Source organism: Gobio gobio (genome assembly GCF_949357685.1).
Source record: "Gobio gobio genome assembly, chromosome: 15".
Taxonomy (NCBI): domain Eukaryota; kingdom Metazoa; phylum Chordata; class Actinopteri; order Cypriniformes; family Gobionidae; genus Gobio; species Gobio gobio.
The window spans coordinates 8,881,250-8,905,493 of record NC_137108.1 but is presented as its reverse complement, the minus strand read 5'-3'; the positions used below and the strand labels follow the sequence as shown (position 1 = coordinate 8,905,493).

General features: G+C 43.1%; 3 protein-coding genes across 3 annotated transcripts; 1 reads left to right on the top strand and 2 right to left on the bottom strand.

Moving 5' to 3' along the window:
• Window positions 1-373: 373 nt before the first annotated feature.
• LOC307138639 (uncharacterized protein) lies at window positions 374-1,840 on the top strand (the record flags this gene model as incomplete). Its single annotated transcript, XM_079837106.1, has 2 exons — window positions 374-592; window positions 1,125-1,840. The coding sequence occupies exons 1-2, from the start codon at window positions 421-423 to the stop codon at window positions 1,838-1,840; spliced, it is 888 nt and encodes a 295-aa protein (XP_079693232.1). The 5' UTR covers window positions 374-420.
• A 7,455-nt stretch (window positions 1,841-9,295) lies between these two features.
• On the bottom strand, window positions 9,296-10,264 carry LOC307138638 (uncharacterized protein; the record flags this gene model as incomplete). Its single annotated transcript, XM_079837105.1, has 1 exon — window positions 9,296-10,264. The coding sequence occupies one exon, from the start codon at window positions 10,262-10,264 to the stop codon at window positions 9,296-9,298; it is 969 nt and encodes a 322-aa protein (XP_079693231.1).
• A 3,575-nt stretch (window positions 10,265-13,839) lies between these two features.
• On the bottom strand, window positions 13,840-24,244 carry LOC307138231 (uncharacterized protein). The gene is made up of 3 exons (XM_079836426.1): window positions 24,176-24,244; window positions 23,524-23,671; window positions 13,840-15,728 (listed from the first exon to the last, which is right to left on the bottom strand). Exons 2-3 carry the CDS (start codon window positions 23,606-23,608, stop codon window positions 14,800-14,802), a joined length of 1,014 nt encoding a protein of 337 aa, XP_079692552.1. The 5' UTR covers window positions 23,609-23,671; window positions 24,176-24,244; the 3' UTR covers window positions 13,840-14,799.

The following is a 24,244-nucleotide window of genomic DNA, read 5'->3' as shown; positions in this document are numbered from 1 at the left end:
TAATGAAAATGACAGCCACTGTGTATAAATGATTAGATTTTAACAACTAATTGGTGGAAAAAATATATATTAGATTTAGAAGTTAATGCTAAAACAGCCTTATGTGAAGCTTATAAGTGTTGATTATTATATCTAAACATAAATAGCAACTAAATTTAGGCTAATAGTTTGGGCTCTGTTGTTAACCTTTAATATTAATTTACAGTACTGTGTAAGTAAGGGCTCCCTATATAGTTTACAGCATTGTCTTTAAGAAACCGTTAGATATAATTTAATTAATTTAAGGACAGACAATTTTTTTCAGTAAATAAATAAAAAGCAATTTTTTAAAACTGCTGTACCACACTCGTACCGAACTGTCAGTTTTGTGTACCGTCACACACCCCTAGAATGTGATTATAAACAATATGCTTTTGTGTTATGCTGCTAGTGTTTGCAAGTGATACTATGATTTTCTGGGACCGGGAAATGACTCAGCCGATCACACAAACACTGTATCAGCGGGAAGGAGAACCCACTCTCTATGTTGATGCAGATTTCACCACTGCTCTCCACGTTATACCTGTAACATCCACAAACAGCAGCTCTGAAAGTAGGTGTAGCATTTATAACAAAATGAATCATGATTTTGTTTTGTATCATGATATATTAAACAGTGATTGTATATGATAATTTCGATGAATCTTATTCCCACCAACCCATATACAGTACCAGGCAAAAGTTTGGAAACATAAAAATGTTTGTTGTTTTTGAACGACGTTTATGCTCATCAAGCCTGCATTTTATTTGATAAAAGCCTAATATGAAATGTGTATTGCAATGTGAAATTGTATTATGATACAATGTCATATTTTATTGTATACAATAAGGGTTTTGTATTTTAATATAGCCTACTTTATTTCTGTTGTGCAAAGCTGATTTTTCATCAGCCATAACTCATTGTCACATGATTCTTAAGGAATCAGTTGATAATAAATCAGTTTAGAATGATTTCTGAAAGATCATTTTACATTATATTATTGAAGTATATAAAAATATTATATAGTACACTATTACAATGGAATGGTATAAATTATATTGAAACCATTAATTTAAATATTGTGTGTCTGTGTTTCCTTAAATAGGTGAAACAAATACTGCAGAAGTGGGCCTGCCTTCAAATCAAGGATTTAGTAGAGATCAAACTCTCTTCTTAATCGACCTTCTGCGGCAGCATTTGATGAAGGACCATGCAGATCTCCCAAAAACCCTATCTGAACTGAATTCAAGAGTGAAAATGGGACGGGGAAAAAAGAAGGTGTTTTGGCAGAACATTGCAACAAAGTTAAGCAACCAGTTTCATCAGAAATTTGAGGTGGAAAAGGTTGCTAGAAAATGGTCGACGCTTGAAGATGGCTATAAGAAGACAAAGGATAACAATGCTTCAACAGGTAAAGCAACTATGAAATTTCAGTTCTTTAAAGAGATGGAGGAGCTTATTGGGGGAAACCATGACATCGATTTCCCTGTTGTTGGCACTGCAATGGGAGTAGAGATCCGACACTCGGCAACAGCATCCTTCAGCCCCTCTGCTGATGCAGGTTCATCTCACGCAGCCTGCATTTCTGCTGCTGCACTGTCCTCTGATCCAGAGAGTCCATCAACCTCACCTTTATCTCAAGGAGCCACTGACACAACTCTCCCTAATGTCAGACGCAAAAGAAAAGCAAAGGGAGAAATGCTTGAATTCCTCAGAGAGTCTGAAGCTGCTGCACAAAGGAGGCATGATGAAGTCCTCGACCAAATTCGATCCACCCATTCCCTATTTGAAAGACTACTGCAGACATTCCAGGATAAATGAATGTTTTGTTTAGTGCTAAACTATTACAATTAATGTGAGAATGTTTTGTTGTAATTAACTTATTTATATGTTTATTTATGATGAAATAAGCTATTTTGAGCTTCTTCTTTTTTACTTACAGTTAATATTAAAGAGTCATGCTTACAGCGGAGCCAACACACTTAATTTGTATTAGACATATTTTTTGGAAGGTACCTCATAAAAATTTAGAAACTTTATTTTTATTGAAAACAATGGACTGTTCAAGAGACACTTATTATGAATGTTGTCAGTTATGGCATTAATAAAACATAAAACTTATATTCTGACTGCTTTGTTCATTTAACAATTGTGCAGATTGTCAACATGAAATCAATGGTTCTAGAAAACGATACTCGGTTACTTAACGTAACCTCGGTTCTCTCTAGAAGAGGGAACGAGTATTGCGTAAGTTCCTTACGCTACGGGAAAGTATTCTTTCTTCGAGATTTCTGAAAAACCCAAAATTATCCTTAATTTTGTAACATTGTCAACGCAGTGCGGCAGCCTGGCAGACCATAGCAGGCTATTCCAGCGTGCTATTGGCTGCTCTGCTGGCAACTGCAGCAGCCTATCGGTGAGCCCGCGTGACGTGGCGACCAATGAGGGCGCTTCGCGCCCACCTGGCTTCATTTGCCTACAGGTGGGGCGTGGCCACGTGTATATAAGCGGGGCTCACGGGCTGCATATTCGGTTTTCGTAGTTTTGAAGCGTAAAAGCCCGCGGGGCGCACGGCAAGGAACGCAATACTCGTTCCCTCTTCTAGAGAGAACCGAGGTTATGTTAAGTAACCGAGTATCGTTCTCTTACGAGAGGTTCTCTCGTATTGCGTAAGTTCCTTACGCTACGGGAACATATTGTCAACGCCGTGCGCGCCTCGCATACAGCATATGTATCCCAGGGAACCGGGGAAAAAACACTGCTCGGGCAGGGTGGCCGGTAAAGGAAACGGGCCACCACATATACGGACACTTCATTTGAACTGACGGGTGGTTACAACAGGTGGTTACAACACCCTGTCCCATGAATGAGGGAACGGCACCTGCCGGTCTCCTTCAAATTCACCACACCTTGTCTCATGAATGAGGGAACGGCAACGCCAGTCGCCTTCAAATTCACAATATCTTGTTATATGAGTGAGGTAACGGCACCGCCGGTCACCTTCAAACTCACAACAGCTCGTCTCGTAAATGAGGGAACGGCACCGCCGGTCTCCTTCAAATTCACATGAGCCTAGTACCGAACTTACTACCAGTATGTGAGCTATGTCTGCGCAGAATCACTGGGCAGAACCAACAGCCCTATTGAACTGATAACACTTTCGCCTGTAAGGCAGGAACTTCCAGATTGTAAAATCTCACGAACGTAGACGGGGAGGCCCAGCCTGCCGCCATACAGATATCGTGGATGGAAATCCCTCTGGCCCAAGCCCACGAAGAGGCTATGCCTCTGGTGGAGTGTGCTCTGACACCTAGCGGGCACTGCAGGTGTTTGGAAGCGTATGCAGTTGCAATCGCGTCCACTATCCACCTGGACAGGGTCTGTTTCGAGGAGGCGAGACCTTTAGCGCGCCCTCCAAACGAAACAAATAGCTGCTCAGAACGCCTGAAGGCGGCGGAGCGTGTGACATAAACCCTCAATGCCCTGACAGGGCAGAGGATATTGCCACCGTCCCCCTCGTCGGATGCTGGCAGAGCCGAGAGGGAGATAATCTGCGCCCTGAAGGGAGTGCCGATCGCTTTGGGGACATAACCATGCCTCGGTCTGAGAATGACCTTAGAGTCATTAGGACCGAACTCCATACACGTCGGGCTCACTGAGAGCGCGTGTAGATCCCCCACGCGTTTCACTGAAACCAGAGCTATCAGGAACGCGGTTTTTAGCGAAAGGAACCTTGGTTCCACAGTCTCGAGCGGTTCAAAGGGATGAGCCTTCAGGGCCTCTAGGACCAAGGCCAGATCCCATATAGGAACCAAAGGGGGCCGCGGGGATTCATCCGTCTGGCTCCTCTGAGGAAACGGATGATGAGCTCGTTCCTTCCTAGCGTGCTACCTAGCGTCGTCTGAGCGAACGCTGCTATAGCCGCCACATACACTTTGAGCGTGGAAGGGGACCTGCCCAGTTCCAAAAGCTCTTGGAGGAAGGAGAGCACCCGCTGGACCCCACATTGCTGTGGGTCCAATCCCTTGGAAACACACCACTCAGTGAACACCGACCACTTAGAACTATATAACCGCCTCGTCGAGGGGGCTCTAGAGTGTGAAATCGTGTTCATAACCCCTTCGGGCAGGTCAACGGGTATCCGTTGGTCACCCATACATGCAGAGACCATCGCTCTGGATGGGGATGCCAAACTGACCCTCCTGCTTGAGAGAGGAGGTCTGCTCTCAGCGGAACTGGCCAGGGGGGTGAGTGCGACAGCTTCACCAGCTCTGGGTACCAAATCTGGTTCTCCCAGCGCGGCGCTATAAGGAGCACCGGGCGGCGCGTCTCCCTGATTTTCGCTATGACCTGGGGCAATAGGGAAATCGGCGGGAAAGCATACAGCGGGAGGCTGGGCCAAGGTTGGGACAGCGCATCCTCACTTTTGGACAGAAACGTCGGGCAGCGGGCGTTCTCTTTTGTTGCAAAGAGGTCAAGCTCCGCTCTGCCGAATAGGCGCCATACCAGCTGGACTGTCTGGGGGTGCAGGGACCATTCTCCTGAGAGAATGAGGCCCCTGGACAGCTTGTCCGGGCCCACATTGAGGTGGCCCGGTATGTGCGCAGCTCTCAGCGAGCGCAGCGAGCTGTCTGCCCACACGAGCAGGCGTTCTGTCAGATTGCCCAGACACCTGGACCTGACACCGCCCTGCCGGTTCACGTAGGACACCACTGTGGTATTGTCCGACCGGACCAACACGTGGTGTCCTCGTATAAGCGGGAGAAACTGCTTGAGCGCGTTCTCTACCGCTATCATCTCCAAACAGTTTATGTGTAGGAGTTTTTCCTCGCTCGACCAGAGGCCCGAGGCTGATCTGCCCTCGAAAACGGCGCCCCAACCCGTGGTGGAGGCGTCCGTCGAGATGACCTTGCGGTGTGAGATGGCTCCCATCGTCACTCCCCTCTGGTACCAGTCGGCTACTAACCAGGGCTCTAGGCTGAAACACAGCTCTGAGTCACTCTGATCCTGAAGCCTCCGGACGCCCAGGCTCTGTGAGGCACTCGGGCGTTTAACCAGCATTGCAGCGGGCGCATGCGCATTAAGCCCAGCTGGAGCACAGCTGCAGCTGAGGCCATACGTTCCAGCATCCTCTGAAAGAGCTTGAGAGGTGCGATTTTGCCCGGCCGGAAGTACTCAGCCATGCGCTGAACTTGGCGCGCGCGTTGGGGTGACAGGCGGGCTGACATTGCCACAGTGTCCAGATTCAAACCCAGAAATGAGGTTGATTGCGTGGGCACTAATGAGCTCTTGGTCCAATTGACCGTGAGCCCCAGGCTGTCCAGATGGCTGAGCAGCATTGCCCTGTGGGCGAGGAGCTCGGCCTCTGACTGCACCAGGATGAGCCAATCGTCCAGATAGTTCAACACTCGCATCCCTCTTTTTCTCAGAGGAGCGAGGGCCGCGTCCATGCACTTCGTAAATGTACGGGGTGCTAGTGACAGGCCGAACGGAAGGACGGTGTATTGATAAGCCTGGCCGTCGAAGGCGAATCGTAAGAATGGCCTGTGACGTGGCGTTATCTTGATTTGAAAATATGCATCTTTCAAATCTAGGGAGATTAGCCAGTCTCTCGGGCGAGTATGCGCGAGGATCTGCTTGGTCGTGAGCATCTTGAACGATCTTCTCATAAGAGCTTTGTTCAGACGCCTCAGATCCAGAATCGGTCTGAGCGACCCATCCCTTTTTGGCACGAGAAAATACCGGCTGTAAAAGCCTGACTCGCTCATAGAATGGGGAACCGGTTCTATAGCCCCTTTGCACAGCAGCGTGGCTATTTCTGCTCGAAGTAGATGTGCTACTTCCTCGCTCACTCTCGTCTCTGTACGCGCACAGAAGCGCGGAGGGTGGCGAGCGAACTGCAGAGTGTAGCCGTGCTTCACTGTTTTCAGCACCCATTCTGATACACCTGGAATGGCTTCCCACGCTCTCGCGTGTGCCACACGGGATAGAACGGCCTCCGGGCTCAAAACGCCGCGCTTCGCGGGTTTGACGGCCTGTATAGGAGGGGCGGGCGCCGTGCGCGCGCTCTCTGTGCTGTGGGCCAGCCGATCGCTCTCGATGGCTGGCCGCCTTACACACTGTATCTCTGCCGCTTCGAGCGGGGAGTGGCTTGTGTGTGGCCCTACACTCGTCGTTCCGGCCACCTTGGGCGGAGAACAAATGGTGTGTGGCGCGGCGCATGGCGCCGGGGGCAGAATGTTCGCGAAAATGTGTGAGCGCGTTTGAGCGGGCACAACTCTTACGCGTGGAACATGACCGGTTAAGAGTGGCTGTGTGACAGCGCGTGTGGTGATTAGGCGTGGGCGCAAATAAGCGGACACGTGACCTAACTCTAGCACTCGAGCGGCCGGTGGCCGCTTTATGTGAGTGAGAGACACGGGATTTGTGGTGCTTGGGTGCAGGGGTGAACACAAAAGTGGGCACGTTTACTGCATTTGAAAACACATACGGCGTGAGCCGTGCAACCAGAAATAAAAGCAACTTCGTGATTTCTCTGGTTCGTCGTAAAACGGCGGTTGTAGACAGGCGAGAGGGCAGTTTTGCCGGCTCGTTGGCTGCGTGAGAGCCATCTGCAGCAGCCACAGGAGTGGGGGCTGACAGGAAGAAGAGTTTTGACGGTGGTCCGGCCACGGCGGGACTTAACCGTCACTTCCCCCTTCTGCTAGGAGGACTTTGGAGGGGCTTCAGTTGGAAACAGGCGAGAGGGCGAGTCCGCCGGCTCGTAGGCTGTGTGGAAAACATCTGCAGTAGCCACAGGAGTGGGGACTGACAGGAAAACAGAGTTTTAACGGTGGTCCGGCCGCAGCGGGACTTAACCGTCTATTCTCTCCTTATGTATAGACGCCCAAAAATACTCGAGCGCCACGTGGTGCAAGTTAGCTTTCTGTATGTAAGAAAAGCTGGCCGCGAGCCCGGGGAAGCGGACAGTAAACATTTTTATCTGCCGCGAGAGCTGGGCTCGAACTCGGGTCTCCGGCGTTTCAGCCGCTGATTTTGCCGCTGTGCTACCGGGAGGGACACAATAGCGTTCAGTTAGCGCGAGCATACGGCAGTACGTCCTCGTGCTTATTGGCAGTCGTGCGTGCATAAAAGACAGGCTCGTTACTGCAATAGTAATATTTCCAGCCGCCTGAACTGGAGAGGGGGCTGAGAAATGCTAGAGAAAGGCGGTTCGTCCGGCCACAGCGGGACGAAAACACCCTCTGTTAATTTTCCGGTGAGTGCGGCGCGCACACGCGCGCTGAACATGCTCGTGACCGTGCGCACTCTCATTCCTTGCGAACGGCGCAATCTGCGCGGTCCAACAGGGGGGAGTGCGGGTTCGTTGGAGAGCATATGTCAGCGTCATGTCTCATGACGGCGTTTGTTCGCTGGCGTGCGTGTCTTAACAGGCTCGTGTACAGCAATATGAACAATTCCAGTCGCCTGAACTCATGAGGGGACTGAGAAATGTGCGCGAGGGTGGAACAGCTCTCTTGTAACGTAAAGAGAGCTGCAGGACCGTCCGTTTCTGCCATCCCTTGTATGTAAGCGGCGCATTAGCGCGGCATGAACAGAGGGGGGAGGAGGCTCGCTCCGAGACCGTTCATTTCTACCATCCCTTGCAAGCGGCGCGGTGGCGCGGCTTGAACAGAGGGGGAAGAGGCTCGCTCCGAGACCGTTCATTTCTACCATCCCTTGCAAGCGGCGCGGTGGCGCGGCTTGAACAGAGGGGGAAGAGGCTCGCTCCGAGACCGTTCATTTCTACCATCCCTTGCAAGCGGCGCGGTGGCGCGGCTTGAACAGAGGGGGAAGAGGCTCGCTCCGAGACCGTTCATTTCTACCATCCCTTGCAAGCGGCGCGGTGGCGCGGCTTGAACAGAGGGGGAGGAGGCTCGCTCCGAGACCGTTCATTTCTACCATCCCTCGCAAGCGGCGCGGTGGCGCGGCTTGAACAGAGGGGGAGGAGGCTCGCTCCGAGACCGTTCATTTCTACCATCCCTCGCAAGCGGCGCGGTGGCGCGGCTTGAACAGAGGGGGAGGAGGCTCGCTCCGAGACCGTTCATTTCAACCATCCCTTATAAGCGGCGCGGTGGCGCGGCTTGAACAGAGGGGGGGAACAGCGGAGTGATGTCATCATAAAACTGCTCGAGTCGAGCCCGCAGGGTCGACATAGAGAGTTCCTCGCACTCGGGGCAATCGCCCGCGAGGAGTGCGGCGGCGGCGTGGTCACGGCCCAGACAGAGAGCGCAGACACATGGCGGTCTCTGGTGCTGAGCTGCACGTGGCACGAGCCGCAGGTGGAACGAGGCGTTTTGATAAAAACGCTCGTGCTCTTTTATGAAACGTGTGACGCAACGGCGAGAACACGTGCAATGAAAGGATATAATGCTGCCGGATAGCAGAGCAGGCACGGATGGCTGAAGGTGGCGCGATGCTGCCGGCTTCTCCAGGCGCTGTCCTCTGCTTGCTCGTCTGCACGTTCAACGGCGGCGGGTTCCAGATCCAGCGATGCGAAGGGCTTCGCTGAAGAAAAGAAAATCGAATATGCAGCCCGTGAGCCCCGCTTATATACACGTGGCCACGCCCCACCTGTAGGCAAATGAAGCCAGGTGGGCGCGAAGCGCCCTCATTGGTCGCCACGTCACGCGGGCTCACCGATAGGCTGCTGCAGTTGCCAGCAGAGCAGCCAATAGCACGCTGGAATAGCCTGCTATGGTCTGCCAGGCTGCCGCACTGCGTTGACAATGTTACAAAATTAAGGATAATTTTGGGTTTTTCAGAAATCTCGAAGAAAGAATACTTTCCCGTAGCGTAAGGAACTTACGCAATACGAGAGAACCTCTCGTAAGAGAACTTAACTCGCAAAGCAGAACATAAAAACATTGGTAATGTAACATAAGTCAAAGGGATAAATCACCCAAAAATGCTAATTGTTTTATCATTTACTCACCTTCAAGTTCTCTAAAACCTGCATAAATGTTTTTGTTCTACACAAAAGATGACATTTTGAAGAATGTCTGTAACCAAACACTTGTGGGGAACCATTGACTTACAAAGCACTTTTTGTCCATACTTTGAAAGTCAATGGTGCCCCACAACTGTTTGGTTATAGACATTCTTCAAAATATCTGTAGAACAAAAACACTTATGCCGGTTTTGGACAACTTGAGGGAGAGTAAATTATTTTTGGGTGCACTATCCCTGTATGGTAAACAAAAAACATCTGCATTAGGAAAAGTAGTGTACGGGAAATTAATTGTCATCCCCAGCCCTTGGGCACCCTAGTGGATGCTCTACACATGTGTTATCCTGTCCAATGCACATGTTATGTAGTGTGCAAGCAGCCACAATTATTTTTACGATTACATCTATTCTGGAGTTTTGTAGGTCACGAAGACGTCTCCATTTGCATTTCAGACGGCCAAATGCCTGTTCAACAACTACTCTCCCTCGGCTGATCTTTGCATTCCTGCACAAGTCATCTTCACTTAGGGTACCGTTGTCTCGTTTTGGGGTGACAACAAAAGGGAAGCTGTGGCTGACATAAGCGCTGTCTCCAAGTAGTTGGTATTCCCCCAGCTTTTGTCTCCAGGTAGAGTAGAAGGGTGAAACACGAAGCATTCGAGCATCATGAACTCGTCCTGGTGGCCCAGCTAAGATGTCTATAAATCTTCCCAGGTCATCCACAATGCCTTGTAGCAGGACTGAGTAGTAGGCCTTACGATTCAGATAGTCACCTCCCCTCACTGGTGGTCTTTGAATTCGAATGTGGCAACCATCAATGGCACCCACAATGCCATCAATGCCACACATCCTTTGAAACAGGGCTGCCTGAGCAATCTTCTGGCATTCACTAGGCCATGTGATGAACTGCTGAGCAAGGGCACATGTCTTATCAAGCATGTCTAGAACAACGTTATGTGCGGCTCCTTGACTGATGTCAAATTTATCCGATATCTCCCTAAAGGAGTTCTGGTTTGCCAGATACCACAGAAATACTAAGACTTTTTTCTCCAGTGGAATCCTTTCTGGACCTCCTTTTGGATGGTTTTCATGGAGACCCTGTTCTTTCAGTTTCCTGCAGAGGTACTGAAACTGTTCTTTGCTAACTCGCATGTGACTTTTGAAGGTTTGGTCCTCCATTTCAAATATTTTCATCCAAGCTATTCCGGTTTTCTTAATGGACAGTTCAGTAGGCTCCTGGCAGCAAAGTGTAACCATAAGCCTAAGGAAAATAGTTTAAACATTAGTATAAATAAAAAATTCAGTTTAATAAATAGTATATAAAAGTTACACTTGTATTATAATTATTTTGTTAAATAGTAAAATAAGAATATCATATTCAAATAATTTATCTTTAATGTATAAATTACTTACATTGATGGAAATAGATTTAAATAGTTCTTAACAACATGCTTGTAAAAACTAATTTTTGACCATCCTCATATTAATCATTTCTGTAATATTTTTGCATAGGTGAAAATAGGCTACCATCAAAGTTGCTTTTCAGAGGTCCCAGATCAATCGTGCAGGAACTGTATACAGCGCGTCATACAGGAGAAATAATTAAATAAAATATCTACCAGGGGGTGTGAATGAAGAAATGTTTTATTGGTTATTTATCTTTTAAGATTTTTACAGTCATTTTTTATATGCACCATGTGTTTGCAACGCGTTGAATGGAGATTTGATAGAGATAACGGCCAAATAAAGATAACTGTTTGTGGACGTTGCATGGGCATTATATACCTACATCAGGCACGTTTAAGTGAAATATGGCAATAAGGATATGTTCGGTGTAAGCATTGAAAACTATTTTGGGACATTTATTTTCGTTGATATTTACAAAAGCAAGCAAACAACAAAATATTCTCACAGCTTTCCACTTAGGCTACAGTGTCAACATTACTTTACCGTTTGCGTTTCTCTTCTTCTTTCTGTTGGTCTAGCATGTGGGTTATAGTGTTAAAATAATATTTTCCCAAAACGCACAAAAGCATGAACCTGGCGTCCTCCATTCTTTCCGACAACAAAGCACCTGAACACAAAAAGCTCGTAATCACGACTTCTAAAGTGGGAATTAGGAAATTTCCGATAGCACGTGAAGGCAGCATTAAACCCAGACTGGAAAATTTCAGTTATACCTTTTTCATTCAAAAATGTGCTCAGCTGCATTTTTTTTTCTTTAAAAAGGGTTGAACAACTGCATGTTTAAAACTCATAGTTACAACTCCAGTAATTCAACTGACATTAACAATATCAAGTATGCAGGGCGCCACTGTAGGAAGAACCTCTTTAAAAAGACGAGGGGGAATCACATCATTGGAGGAACCAGTGATCTTCATTTGACCGATAATCTTTTCTAAAAAAGGCAAGCTAACAGGCTCAAACTGGTTCAAAACAGCAGAACAGGTTACAAAAATGCCAGGGTCATACAAAGGTGGACCGATAAGGGCCCTAATGCTCTCCACCTTGTGGATAAAAAAGTGAAGAAACTCCTCACACACTTTTGATGGGTTCTCCAGGCAATGAAGTTGTAGGACATTAAAGGTCCCATGGCATGACATTTTCATTTTATGAGGTTTTTCAACATTAATATGAGTTCCCCTAGCCTGAATATTGTCCCCAAGTGGATAGAAATGTTGATCGATGTAAAACCGAGTTCTGGCTGTCTTTCTCTGTCTTTGAGAAAATGACAGGCCAGACGAGCCAATCCTGAAGTCTCCTGGTTTGACATCAGAACAGGAACGGTTACCTCCCTTTCCTCCGCCCAGAGAATCTGGCACGCCCATGCAAGCGCCATATTTGTCCTCGAGAGATCATGGCTTGTGAACGAGTGAATGCTGGCAGTTTCTCAGTGTTTGGATGTACAAATGAAAACAGAAGTCTTTTTTCAGTTCCTTCTGATCTGTGATCAGTGATTTCTTATGTGCAGCTAATTATTTATTATTTGTGCACACACTGCGGCTTCTCTCTCAGAACGGTGTTTTTGTGTTTTCTATCTTGTGAGTCAGTGTTTTTGTACGTCCTTGTCGCGTCTATCTATTCTAAAATGTGCATACAGTCGTTTCTGCTCAACATCAGCAGAGTAACATCTTTAGAGATAAACTTCACGCACGCCGAAGCTCGGTCTTCAACATCCCCGACCCCCAGTACTGCATCTGGCCCACAGCGGAGGCACCAAACGCGGCGCGAGATTAAGCAGAAGGGGGGTAAGCGTGAGCATATCCGGGCTAGCCAGCTATCCCCACAATAAACTGGATTACATTCGATTACTGCTGTTGTGTCTTTTTTGCGCTGTGTACTCAATGCGCGTCACTGACACGTTTCATATGATAGGAACATATCTAAAAATAATGCTATAATTAACACTTACTCGTTCATCTCGACAGCTGTAATGGTACATTTAGGGGTGTAACGATTCATCTACTACATCGATGTATCGATTTATTTTCCTATGTTCTAACTACATCGATCTGTGCTCGGCAAGTTGGCCTTCCGGACGACATATATCGATCTAACATCGTTTTAAAAGGTAATCAATCGATTGTATCGATCATAGGAAATAACGCATTGGATTTAAGCACGTCAGACTTTATATGGATGTTTTTTCTTAGCACTTTTAATGATAAAGGCGTTAAACGTTACTCGATTCAGTCTGCCTATCTGTGACATCATCGCAACGCACCAGCAGCAGAGCTCATTGAAATGAATGGGATTGTGTCGCTTTGTCGCTGCGTGTCGCTGGGCGGTGTGAACGGGGCTTGAGAAAACAAAACATAGCATGGCGCATGGCAGAGGAGAAGCCAACGAGCGAGAAATTATCAAGCCACCAGGAGAAAGAGCTACCTGTACTTTCAACCCTTGCTTGTTACCTGTGCATTCCTGACACCAGTGCGCCAGCAGAACGAATTTTTAGTACAGCTGGCGACATAGTGAACGCACAGAGAAGTGTTCTGCGGTCAGATCATGTTGATATTTTTGAAAAAGAAAAAAATTCTGTAAATCTGTAGTCATTGAAGAGTTGTTGGTTACATTTTATCTTTTGTTAAATATTGTTTGTTTATTAAACTGAGAGTAGTAGCAGGTTCAGCCAGTTTATTCAACCTGAAGAAATGTTGGTTGCACTTTATTTTTGATATTAATATTGTATTTGTATTATTTTAATGTTGAAAAACAACAGCAAAAGTAGCAGGTAAACCTACTATTAATTAAACCTGAAGAGAAGTTAGTTGCACTTTATTTTTGATATTAATATTGTAATATTTTTACGTTGGAAAGCAAAAGCAGAAGTAGCAGGTTAACCTACTGTTGAAATGTTGGTTGCACTTACTGTGCTTTTATTGAAAATGTATTGAATATTGAAAATGAGAGCAGAAAAGGTTAACTTCCTTTTAATTCAACCTAAACTGTTGGTTGCACTTTATTCAAATAAAATTTGAATGCATTTGCCATTAATTGTTGTTTACTTGTTTGTTTATATCCATAATTAATTGATATACCGGATTCCCTTACAAGAAACAACAGGAATCTTGGAAACTTCACCTGCACTGACCAGTATCCAGATATTTATTTCAGTCACACAATTTTTGGCTAAAAAGTTACTGAATCGATTTCAAGTCACTGAATCGTTTCGGATCGTATCGTTCTAAATGAACCAACATCGTCCTTGAACCGTATCGACAACCTCAAATCGTGATACGAATCGTATCGTTGTTAAAACGAATCGTTACACCCCTAGGTACATTGCATGTGTTACAAAGTTGGTAGAATAATGATGAAGACGGACTCTGTGTGACTGGGACTCGTGTTTATTCAGAACTCTCAGATACAAACACAAACTTGCGCTGAATGCGCTCTCACAACTCAGTAGTTACTATAAATAACTTTGTTAGCAATTGCTCAGTCTCTGGTACATTAGTGATGTCCGATTCGCGAACGAATCATTCTTTTGAACTGGTTATTTTTAGTGAACCGAATCAGTTCACCAAATCGGACTGAATCGTTCTAAACGGTTCGCGTCTTGAGTCAGCGCTGATCCATAATTTACTAAAGTTACTAACTTTCTGACATGAGTTACAGTCCCTCCGACTAGAAATAAACTAATAACCTGAAGTATATGCTAGTAACTACAACAGTTCGATGAACTGAGACGTGCTGAGAGAACTGATGTGAAGTGAACTCCGGTCCATCCGTCTCTCTGGCAGCAGCTCGTGCCTGGTAGACCTCATTAAACCATGCCCCCTCCGCTCATTTCAAATGCAAAGATGTCAGCCAATCACAACAGTGGGCGTTTTTCTCACAGCTGAAGTCTCACAGCAGACACGCCTCTTGAAACAGGGCATTCAGCCACAGGGCAAACATCAGTATTGAAAAAATGCCTTTTATTTCTAAATTATGACATTTAATGATGTAAAAATCATACTAACAATACAAGTACACCTCAGGAAACACTATAAAATAATAGAAAAATGCCATGCCATGGGACCTTTAAGAACAGTTTTGAGAATATTAAAAAGAACTCAAGGATTGTGACCATTAGAAGAAATAATGTTAGAAACATGCTTGGTCTTTTCTGCTTTTACAATTTTTTGATAAGAACGCCAACTCTCTCTAAGTATCTGAAAAGACACTTCGAGTTTATCCCTCTTCCACTTTCTTTCTGCCCTTCTGCACTCGCGTCTGGCAGCGCGGGTAACATCGTTCAACCAAGGATCAGGTCTCGGTTTGGACATTAAATGTTTGTGAAAGTCTTCTCACACTAAAGATAAGGGAACGGCCTCTCTCCGGTGAGTTCTCATGTGGGTATAATAGGTTCCTTTATTTCTGAAACTCTTTCCACACTGCTGGCAGGTGTAAGGCTTCTCTCCAGTGTGAAGTCTCATGTGATTCTTGAGACTTTCTTTTCGTGGGAAGCTCTTTCCACACTGTTGGCAGCTGTAAGGCCTCTCTCCAGTGTGAACTCTCATGTGAGTCTTGAGGTTTCCTCTGTTTGAGCAACTTATTCCACAGTGATGGCACATAAAAGGCTTCTGTCCAATGTGAGTTTTTACGTGGCTCTTAAGGCATTTGCTGTCTGTAAAACTCATTTCACACTGATGACATATAAAGTTTGCTCTCAAGTGAATCCTTGTGTGCTGAGTAAGGGTTTCTTTACGTGCAAAACTCTTTCCACACTGACCACATACGAAAGGCTTCTCTCCAGTGTGAACTCTCATGTGAGCCTTGAGATGTCCTTTTTGATTCAAAGTTTTTCCACACAGTTTGCAGGTGTAAGCTCTGTCTCCAGTATGAATCCTCATGTGAGTGTAAAGGGTTCCTTTCTGTGTGAAACTCTTTCCACACTGATTACATGTGAATGGTTTCTCTCCAGTGTGAATGTTCATGTGGTCTTTAAGACTCCCTTTTCTAGGGAAACTCTTTCCACACTGAGGGCAGGTGAAAGGCTTCTCTCCAGTGTGAACTCTCATGTGGACTTTAAGGTTTCCACAACTCTTTCCACACAGTTCGCAGATGAAACGACTTCTAGTTTCTAGTTTTTGACCACTTTTTTTTGTTACAGTCTTTTCAGTCTGTAAGTAACCAAAAGATTTTTCTTCAGTTATGAAATCATGGTGTTTCTCATACTGATCTCTCTCTTCTGTTTCCTTCAGATCTTGACTCTCCTCTTTCAGGGCCACCAGCTCTACGGCAAATAAACACAAATATGTGTTAACCCCATTGTAATGGCACAAAGCAACAGACATCAAAACATTTAACCATTTAAAGCATAAAAAACAACAATATAGCTGTAAGCAATAAGCTTTAAAATCAATAAATAAAATAAAATAAAAATCTATAAAAATTACTACATGTGAGCTTAAATTCGTTTTTTTTAAAGGGTAACTTCAGTGATTTAGCATTAAGCTTTGTATCAGTAGAAACCCGGTAGTATATTCGAATTATCGTACTTTCCCCCCTCATGTCCCCCTGAGACGAGAGAATTTTGCATTTTATTTCTGGAAAAAATCCTCTGATGATGCAAATATCATCATTTTGCGTAATTTGAGGATTTTTTTGGCCAGAGGCTAGAGACTACAGCCAGTAGAAGGAGCTAGTTCTGCTTGTTTTCATCTCACTCTCAGAATGTAAATGCGGGCGGCCGCTTGGCTCGGGCATTAATAACGGAGCGGTGCGGAGCAAAGTGAGTGTTTCAACTTTTCAATGAATTCCTAATAAAGTTAAGCTTCCATAGGCATGATCTGATAATGCGCCAGACTGGACACGCTTCGTGAATGACTGCCGCCCTTACCTCAGCTCTGCTCGGCTCTTCTCTCTTGTGATGAATGAAATCTGACTCCTGCTGCATTTGTGTCGTGACTTTCATTCGTCTCACTCACACTTTATTGAAAAGACACGTTCAGTTTTTAATTGTATTGTCTGTTCTCTAACTGAACGAAATTATTTTATTACTATGAATATCAAACGGTGGGGGTGGTGCCGCGGTGGGCAAGAGATGTAACCAGGCTTTGGGAGTGGCCTCGAAGGGCAGCGAACACATGAGACAAAAATACATTTTCTGTCTTTTCTCGGTCTAGAAGGCACCAAATTCAAAAATAATTTCACATTTCTACTACATAAATGACCCAGTTTAAATACACATTCATCTTCCCAGCGCTGAAGTACCCCGTAAATTACATACCAATACATCATAATAGCGGTGACGCATTGCTGCCACATACATATTCTTTTCACTCAATTATATCGTAATAACGAGATGTCATGTAGTTTTAACAACATCTTTTTTCGTAATAACAAGATCTTATGTCGTTAAAACGTAATTTTTCTCGTTAAAACAACATTTTCTCCTAATAAGGACGTGTTGTACAGTGATGTCTACAAAATATGCCTGTATCCACATTAGAGAATTCATATAGCCCATGTGCATTTGTCACACTTCCATGTCTGAAAAGCAAAAGCAAGCTCAGTGTAAAATATGCTCTTCCGCTGCTTGTATCAATGGCAGTACCCATAGCACGAAAGTATTGTAATTTATTGATTTAGCCTACAGTTCATAACAGCCACGGGTAACAGGTGCCATGGACCGCTCATGTTCGCATCAGTGGCATAACTTTAACTTAGAAATTACGGACCCCGGTGCACAAATAGGCTATCATAACTATCTATAATAGGCCTACTGTAATATATTGTATGTTATACTGTAATACATATATTCTAGAAATGTATTAAAAAGAAAGACGCTTTCAGCCTTACTCAAAGGCCGCGGAAACATGGCCAGTGGGTTCATTACGCACGTCAATCCATTCCCGGCGTTCTTATTTTGCTTCTTATGTATTAAATATACAGGCCATAAGTTTATGAAACCTTGATCAAAATTAAAATACAATTTATAGAAAACGAAATTCACTTTAAAGAAATGATTTCTCCAAAACAACACTCAAAAAAAATCATGTCTGACCCCACTACATGTCTCCAGACATATTGCGCGTTTTATAGCCTATACTCATGCGCCCACGAATTCTTTAAAACCCTTTCATGCATGCATTATGGAAAACATTATCTAGATTTTTTTTAATTCTTTTTATTACTGTAATATGATGCTAAAATTGAAATCCATTTTAATTTTTACAAAATTCTGTTTTATTTAAAAATTATTTAACTGTCCACGTATGTAGACACCATGCAACAAAGGCGGGAAATGGGACAAAAAGCCACAGATGACAATATGGAATATTGTGCTTTTATTATGTAATTTTATGCTATGCATAACAGCTCAGATATTTAAAAAAAATAATATTACAATATAACAACGATAAAACAGAATGTAGGAACTATAATGCTAGTTACATATATGTGGAAACCGAATAGCAATATGGGCTGGGCTTTGCTGGCACACACTCCTCATCAGTGCGGTCACTGTCACACACACACTGTCCTCTGGGATATTCTCTGTTATTCTGAACGGAGTGCTTGACCTGTGCTGTCCCTGTTTGGTAGGCAAAATGCTAATTTGTCTTGGTATGTATGTGTAAAGTTGCCATTTCATGCAATAATATGTCACTTTTAATGGTTATTTATGTTGATATATTTGTTAAATGTCTTTTTTATTACAATATAAGACAATTCAAAACATATTTGCAAAAACAGAACACATATACTAGCAGGTTACAGAAATCCGACTTCATGCAATCTGACTCCACTGTTGCATGACGTCCACATACGTGGACAGTTAGTTTTTGGTGTATAAAAACCACATTTTACTCTAAATTTTAGTTTTTAAAATACTAACATATTCATCATACTTTACTGTACATACTAATGTTTTTTTTTAGCTCAATTGACCTCCTTATGTAAAAGTTTTTCACAGATATGCCTGGGGCATTTGGCACATGGCTATCGCTGTCAGCCATCTTGGATTAATGATGTCATCAAGCAATGAATATTTTGAATACAAGACAGTAGCCATTGTTAAAATATTGCTGTCAATCTACTGACACTGCCCTCAAGTGGTTTGGAGACAATTACCAAAATGAATGAACCCTAAATGGAGTTAAATTAACTGTCCCCAAATGTGGACACCATGCATGAAAGGGTTTTAATATTTTTCCTTTTTGCAGTTTTTTTTTTTTACCACTTCATTATTTTGGCTCGGAATTTTGTTTGTTGGAAATATGAACAAGAAATTAAAGAAGAAAGTAAATTTGAAATTAAAAACTTTGAAGCGTTTGGAGTGGAGTAGTCTACATGCAAAACATAGCCTATTTAGATTCATGTTAGGCTATATGTTTAAATATTAGCCTATTTTATTATTGTTTTAATTTCATATGTTGATGATGAAAAGTGAGCAGCATGAGTAAGGTAGGCTAAAAGACGCACAATATGTCTGGAGACATGTAGTGGGGTCAGACATGATTTTTATTGAGTGTTGTTTCGCAGAAATAATTTTGTTTTCTATAAATTGTATTTTAATTTTGATCAAGGTTTCATAAACAAATTGCCTGTATATTTAATACATAAGAAGCAAAATTAGAACGCGGGGAATGGATTGACGTGCGTAACGAACCCACTGGCCTGTTTCCGCTGCCTTTGAGTAAGGCTGAAAGCGTCTTTCTTTTTAATACATTTCTTGAATGTCTTAATTACAGTAGGCCTATAGATAGTTATGATATTTGTGGCTGTACCGGGGTCCGTCATTACTCGGTTAAAGCTACGCGCTAATCATTAGTGATCCATGGCACCTGCTACCCATGGCTTTGTAGGATTACAAATTTAAGAAAGTACATTGCATTTAGCATTTAAGGTAAAAATGATGATATCAGATGAATTAGTCTGCTATGCAAATTAGGGCTGTGCAATTAATCGAATTTCGATTTCGATTTTGCCTCCCAACGATCACCAAAATAGTACAATCGAGAAAAAACGATTATTTTGCCTTGCGTTCTGAATGAAACGCGCATGCGCTCATCCGCCCCTCCCGAAGCCACAAACTTTCTCAGATCGGGAGTCTCGTGTGCATATCATCCGCTAGAATTTAAAAACTCGGCGCGAGTAAAGATGGCAGAAGGAGGGCAGTTACAGCAGCGTTTGGTGAGCAAAAAAGGCAAAACCAACTCCGTTGTCTGGGAACAGTTTGGCTTCGAGGAATCAGACGACGAGCAGAAACATGCTACGTGCAAGATCTGCTACATGGTAGTGGCTGCAACGCAAGGGAGCACCACGAATTTGTTTAACCACTTGAAAATTAAACACAGAGTGACCTATGACAATCTAATAAAGAAACAAAAACTGACGAGAGCAGGGGTGCCGTGTAAACGTCCTTTTTTCCCCTCATATTTTTCAAATAATTCTCTCTTTGTAAACTTTGTTCAATGCATGCGAGTGCTGCCGTATGTTTGAATATGACCAGTCGTTTTCACCGTCATCACCCGGGTTTAGTGCCAGAAGACGCGAATGAGAAGCCGCGCGCGCTGTGAGGAAATGTGTCTCTGTGCGCTCATCCGAGAGCGCGCACACGTCTCACAGCGCGCAAATATTGAGTTCTCTTTCAAGTCTTGCTCTTGAACGGACAAACTCACACAAAACGTATGTCAACATGTCCATCTTGATGAGTATCCTAGCAGACATAGTCTGTATATGCCTTGAGTGAACTTTATACAGTCGATAAAGACGACGCATATCCGATCCGGATTGAATAGCTTTTGTAAGTTTAATAGGATTCATCTTTAATTTATGCACTCAAATATGCAATGTTATTTTACATTTGAGACATTTCTGTACCTGAAAACTAATGTTAGACGTACCTGAAAAGCATATCTAGCCGAACCATATTGTTGATCTTATTTATTTGTGATTATCATTTTTACGTGAATACTTTTATACTTTGATTTGAATATATGTTATATTATTTATTTTAATAGTTCAAAAAGTACAACAAATGTTACAATTTCAATTGAATTGTTGAAAGGTGTATTTTTTATAAATACAACACATTCCCAAAGTCATGTGAAATAATCGTGTTACATAATCGTGATTTCAATATTGACCAAAATAATCGTGATTATGATTTTTTCCATAATCGAGCAGCCCTAATGCAAATCTTCCAGGCCAGTTTCCTGTTCTCTTCATTTTATATCTGAGGTGTGTCCTTTTACCTATACAATTACCTACACAACATATGCATTCCTTTGTTTGAATGTCTCCTCCCCTACTGTATAATCCCTCCCCCTAAAATGTAGATAAAATACAATGTACAACTCCTTTAGTTAGACTGTTTTCGGACGACCTGCAGCACAGAGAGTTCTCATTAAAAGAATAACTTCTGTTTGAACGCGATCCCGACGTCTCCTGGTCTACACTTCTTTAGAGAGTTTCCTACACTTTAGAAGATAAAAGTTCACAACAGCTGTTAAAGTCCCTGTAAAGTCAAAACTAAACATGTGTTCTGAGTTCCTCACACCACAGATAAATGTGTTATTAACCACCCAGCCAAATTTGAATAATAAAAAAATCCGGGAAGTACATAAAATAGCTTATCAAAAACCTGAAAAAATGAGCAGCATTCTCTGCTCTCAAACGCTGGGGGTGTGTCTGCTGTCGGCGCCGAAACCACGCCCACTCGCGGGAAAGCGGCAGTAGCACACAAGACAACACTCACTGATCACGAGCGTGTATGATCACGACGCACCAGATGTCGGTGGGACGGGAGGATGAAGGCCTGGGCGGGGGATAGTCGGTTCTGCAGGGGATTATCAGTGAATCCCAGTTGTCTCCGGTGAAAGTTTGTAAAATGATCCTGTGTAAAGTCACTGCAGAGGTAGGTGTCGGTGATGATCCTCAGCTCTCCATCAAGGTTGCTGTTCACAAAACTAATCCACCTCTTCATCGTTTTTGTTTTGTAAGCTGTTATGTAAATTGTTGACTATAGTAACTAACAGTACTAACAGTAACTCGCGATCGAACTGATGCGAATGTGCTCTAGTTATGATCGTGTTAGGGGAGGAGCCAGGCTCAGTGGCTCCAGTGCGTCAGAGCCACCGTTTTAGCCCCGCCCAGAAAATCCTGAACACAGCAACGGTGAAAAACTGTTTAACGGTCTAACTTCTGAATTCAGTACTTCATAGTTCACAGTCTTTGTAATGTGTTTCAGCAATAAATTTCTAACATTTATAATGTGTTTAGAAACAAATCTCAGAATTGCCTTTACAGGGACTTTAAGAACTGTAGGTTACATCACTAAATTACAACAATTTCGTGCTATGGGCACTGCCACTGATACAGGCAGCGGATGAGACTATTTTTCTGCTTTTCAAACAAGTGTGACGAAGACATGGGCTAAATAAATTCTCTAATGTGGATACAGACATATATACACACATCACTATACCTACAACACATGCCCTTATTAGGAGAAAATATGTCGTTTTAACGAGAAAAATTTCGTTTTAACGACATAAGATCTCGTTATTACGAGAAAAGATGTCTTTAAAACAACATAAGATCTCGTTATTACGACATAATTGAGTGTAAAAAATAATATGTATGTGGCAGCAATGCGTCACCGTAGGATCAGAAGCAGATCACACGTTTTATTTTTCAAAATTTATCACTGTCTAAGTAGACTTTGCTTACTATCTAACCAAATATTGCTTCCCAGATATTGTGATTTTCAGTAAGCGCCTTTCAGCTTATCCCGGGCGAAGTAGTTTGCATGAGTAGCTTGGCTTGTTTTTACGCCGGATTTCCTGACGCAACCAACGGCTTGGAACCGGCAGAGACTGGGACTGTGGCTGGAGTTGCTCCCCAGGGGATTCGAACACCCAATCTCCCACACCCAAAGCAGGTGCATTAACCTCTCCACCACAGAGGAGCTCTAATTTTTAGGTTGTAAAACTGAAGTAATTTCAAGGGCTGAAAATAGGAAGACAGGATTTGAACAGAAATATTTTACAGGCCTTGGTTTTGGGACACATTGATGATATAGAGTTAGTTAACCATGAGCTGTAATAGTAAAAACTTGCTAAAAGAGAGAGTAATACTATTTCAAATGGAAAGATGTTAGCCAATCACAGCAGAGGGCGTTTACACTGAACTCTCACAGCAGACACACCCCTTAAAACAGAGTGTTCAGAGCAGAGGGCTAAAATCAGGGTAGGATAAATGCCTTTTATTTATAAATTATGACAATTTTTGATGTAAAAAGCATCCTAACATAAGAGCACCCCAGGAAACATCATACAACAACGCAGTTCATGACCCCTTTAATGTAAAAACTGCTGTATGCAAACAGTTTTGTTGATTATTATATCTAAAAATAAATAGCAACGGAATTTGATATTGTGGGTTCTGTTGTTAATTGTAACCTTAAATATAATAATAATGTGCTAGTAATAGGGCTCCCTGTATAGTGTCACGGGTCGGTTTTGTAAACAGCACGATTTGATGACATTGAGAACGTAAAGATAATACATGGCGAAAACAAAGGGAACTAATGAGCTAATTAATGAGACAACGTCACATGGAGTTTACAGCATTAACAGAGATAGACTTGTATCCTTAAAGGGTTAGTTCATCCAAAAATGAATTTGGATGAACAGTAAACATGTTTGGACGTTCAGTAAACCACCATTTAATAAAGAGGTCATGTTTACAAGACAAGAAAAAAAAACCAGACAACAAATGTAGTCACATTTTTCAACAGTTTTCAACAAAAATAGAGTTTTGTTTGGGCTATTTCTGTATTATTTTTTTCTAATAAAATGTTTAATAATATGAATGTCTGACGTGGAAGTCGGATTTTCTCAGGTTCATTTGAAGGCAATATCAGTATTTTCCTGGTCATGTCTGACCCGCTCCATGTCAAATAAAACTGGTTTAATTATGACACTCGAATGACATTCTTAAAAAATATAATTAATTTCTGTAGAGCTGGAGAATTTAATAAGCATCAAATGACTGAGTTCAGTTTTGAGAATGAAACCAACCTGTGTGTTCCTCAGTTTCTTCACGTTTCACTCTGAATGTTTCTTCAAACTTCATGTCTTCACTCTCCTCTTTAATACACGCCATCTTTATGTATGTGGATCTCAGTCACTTCACCAGCCGTTTTTCTGTGTGTTTGAAAACTCTGTCCTGTTTAAGATGAGAATAATTAACAGAAACAAATCCACACAAAATGTCTGAGTGTGTCTCATTCAGCTCTAGTTCAGTCGTACAGTTAATGGACTTAAATTAGACTGCAAACTATACAGACCCTTAATATATTAGTTTAGATAGACTATTTAATGATTTGTAGAAATCGAGATATAGAAATGCAGCCCTTCGAATCACTGAATCAATTGTTGTGAATCAATCGGTTCAATTGACACAGAGAGTCGAAAGCTCCGGTTCTCTCGTCACTCGCCACTGTCGCCAGAGAATGTTTGAACCTACAGTCTATGGTTTGAACCATAGGTTTGAACTGATTCATGATAAAGAATTAAATGAGACGCTCCTTCTGTTACTCATGAGTTTCATTCTGTTACTTTTCTCACACAACGCTGATAAATGTTATAAAAGCATTGCAATGTTACGATAAATCTAATTAATTGTGCTTCGCTTTAAACGGTTATCGCTTTAAACACTTTAAAAGCAAACCTTCTCTTCAGCAGAATCACAACAGATGCAGGAGCGCGGCTCGGCCTTATGACATCATACACCAAGACC

What these genes read in the sequence shown, in the direction of transcription:
- LOC307138231 (XM_079836426.1), bottom strand. Translation starts at nt 23,608, where the DNA reads ATGGCGTGTATTAAAGAGGAGAGTGAAGACATGAAGTTTGAAGAAACA. An exon ending in AGAAACTGAGGAACACACAG is followed by an intron (nt 15,729 to 23,523) that starts GTTGGTTTCATT and finishes TATTTGCCGTAG; the next exon opens with AGCTGGTGGCCCTGAAAGAG.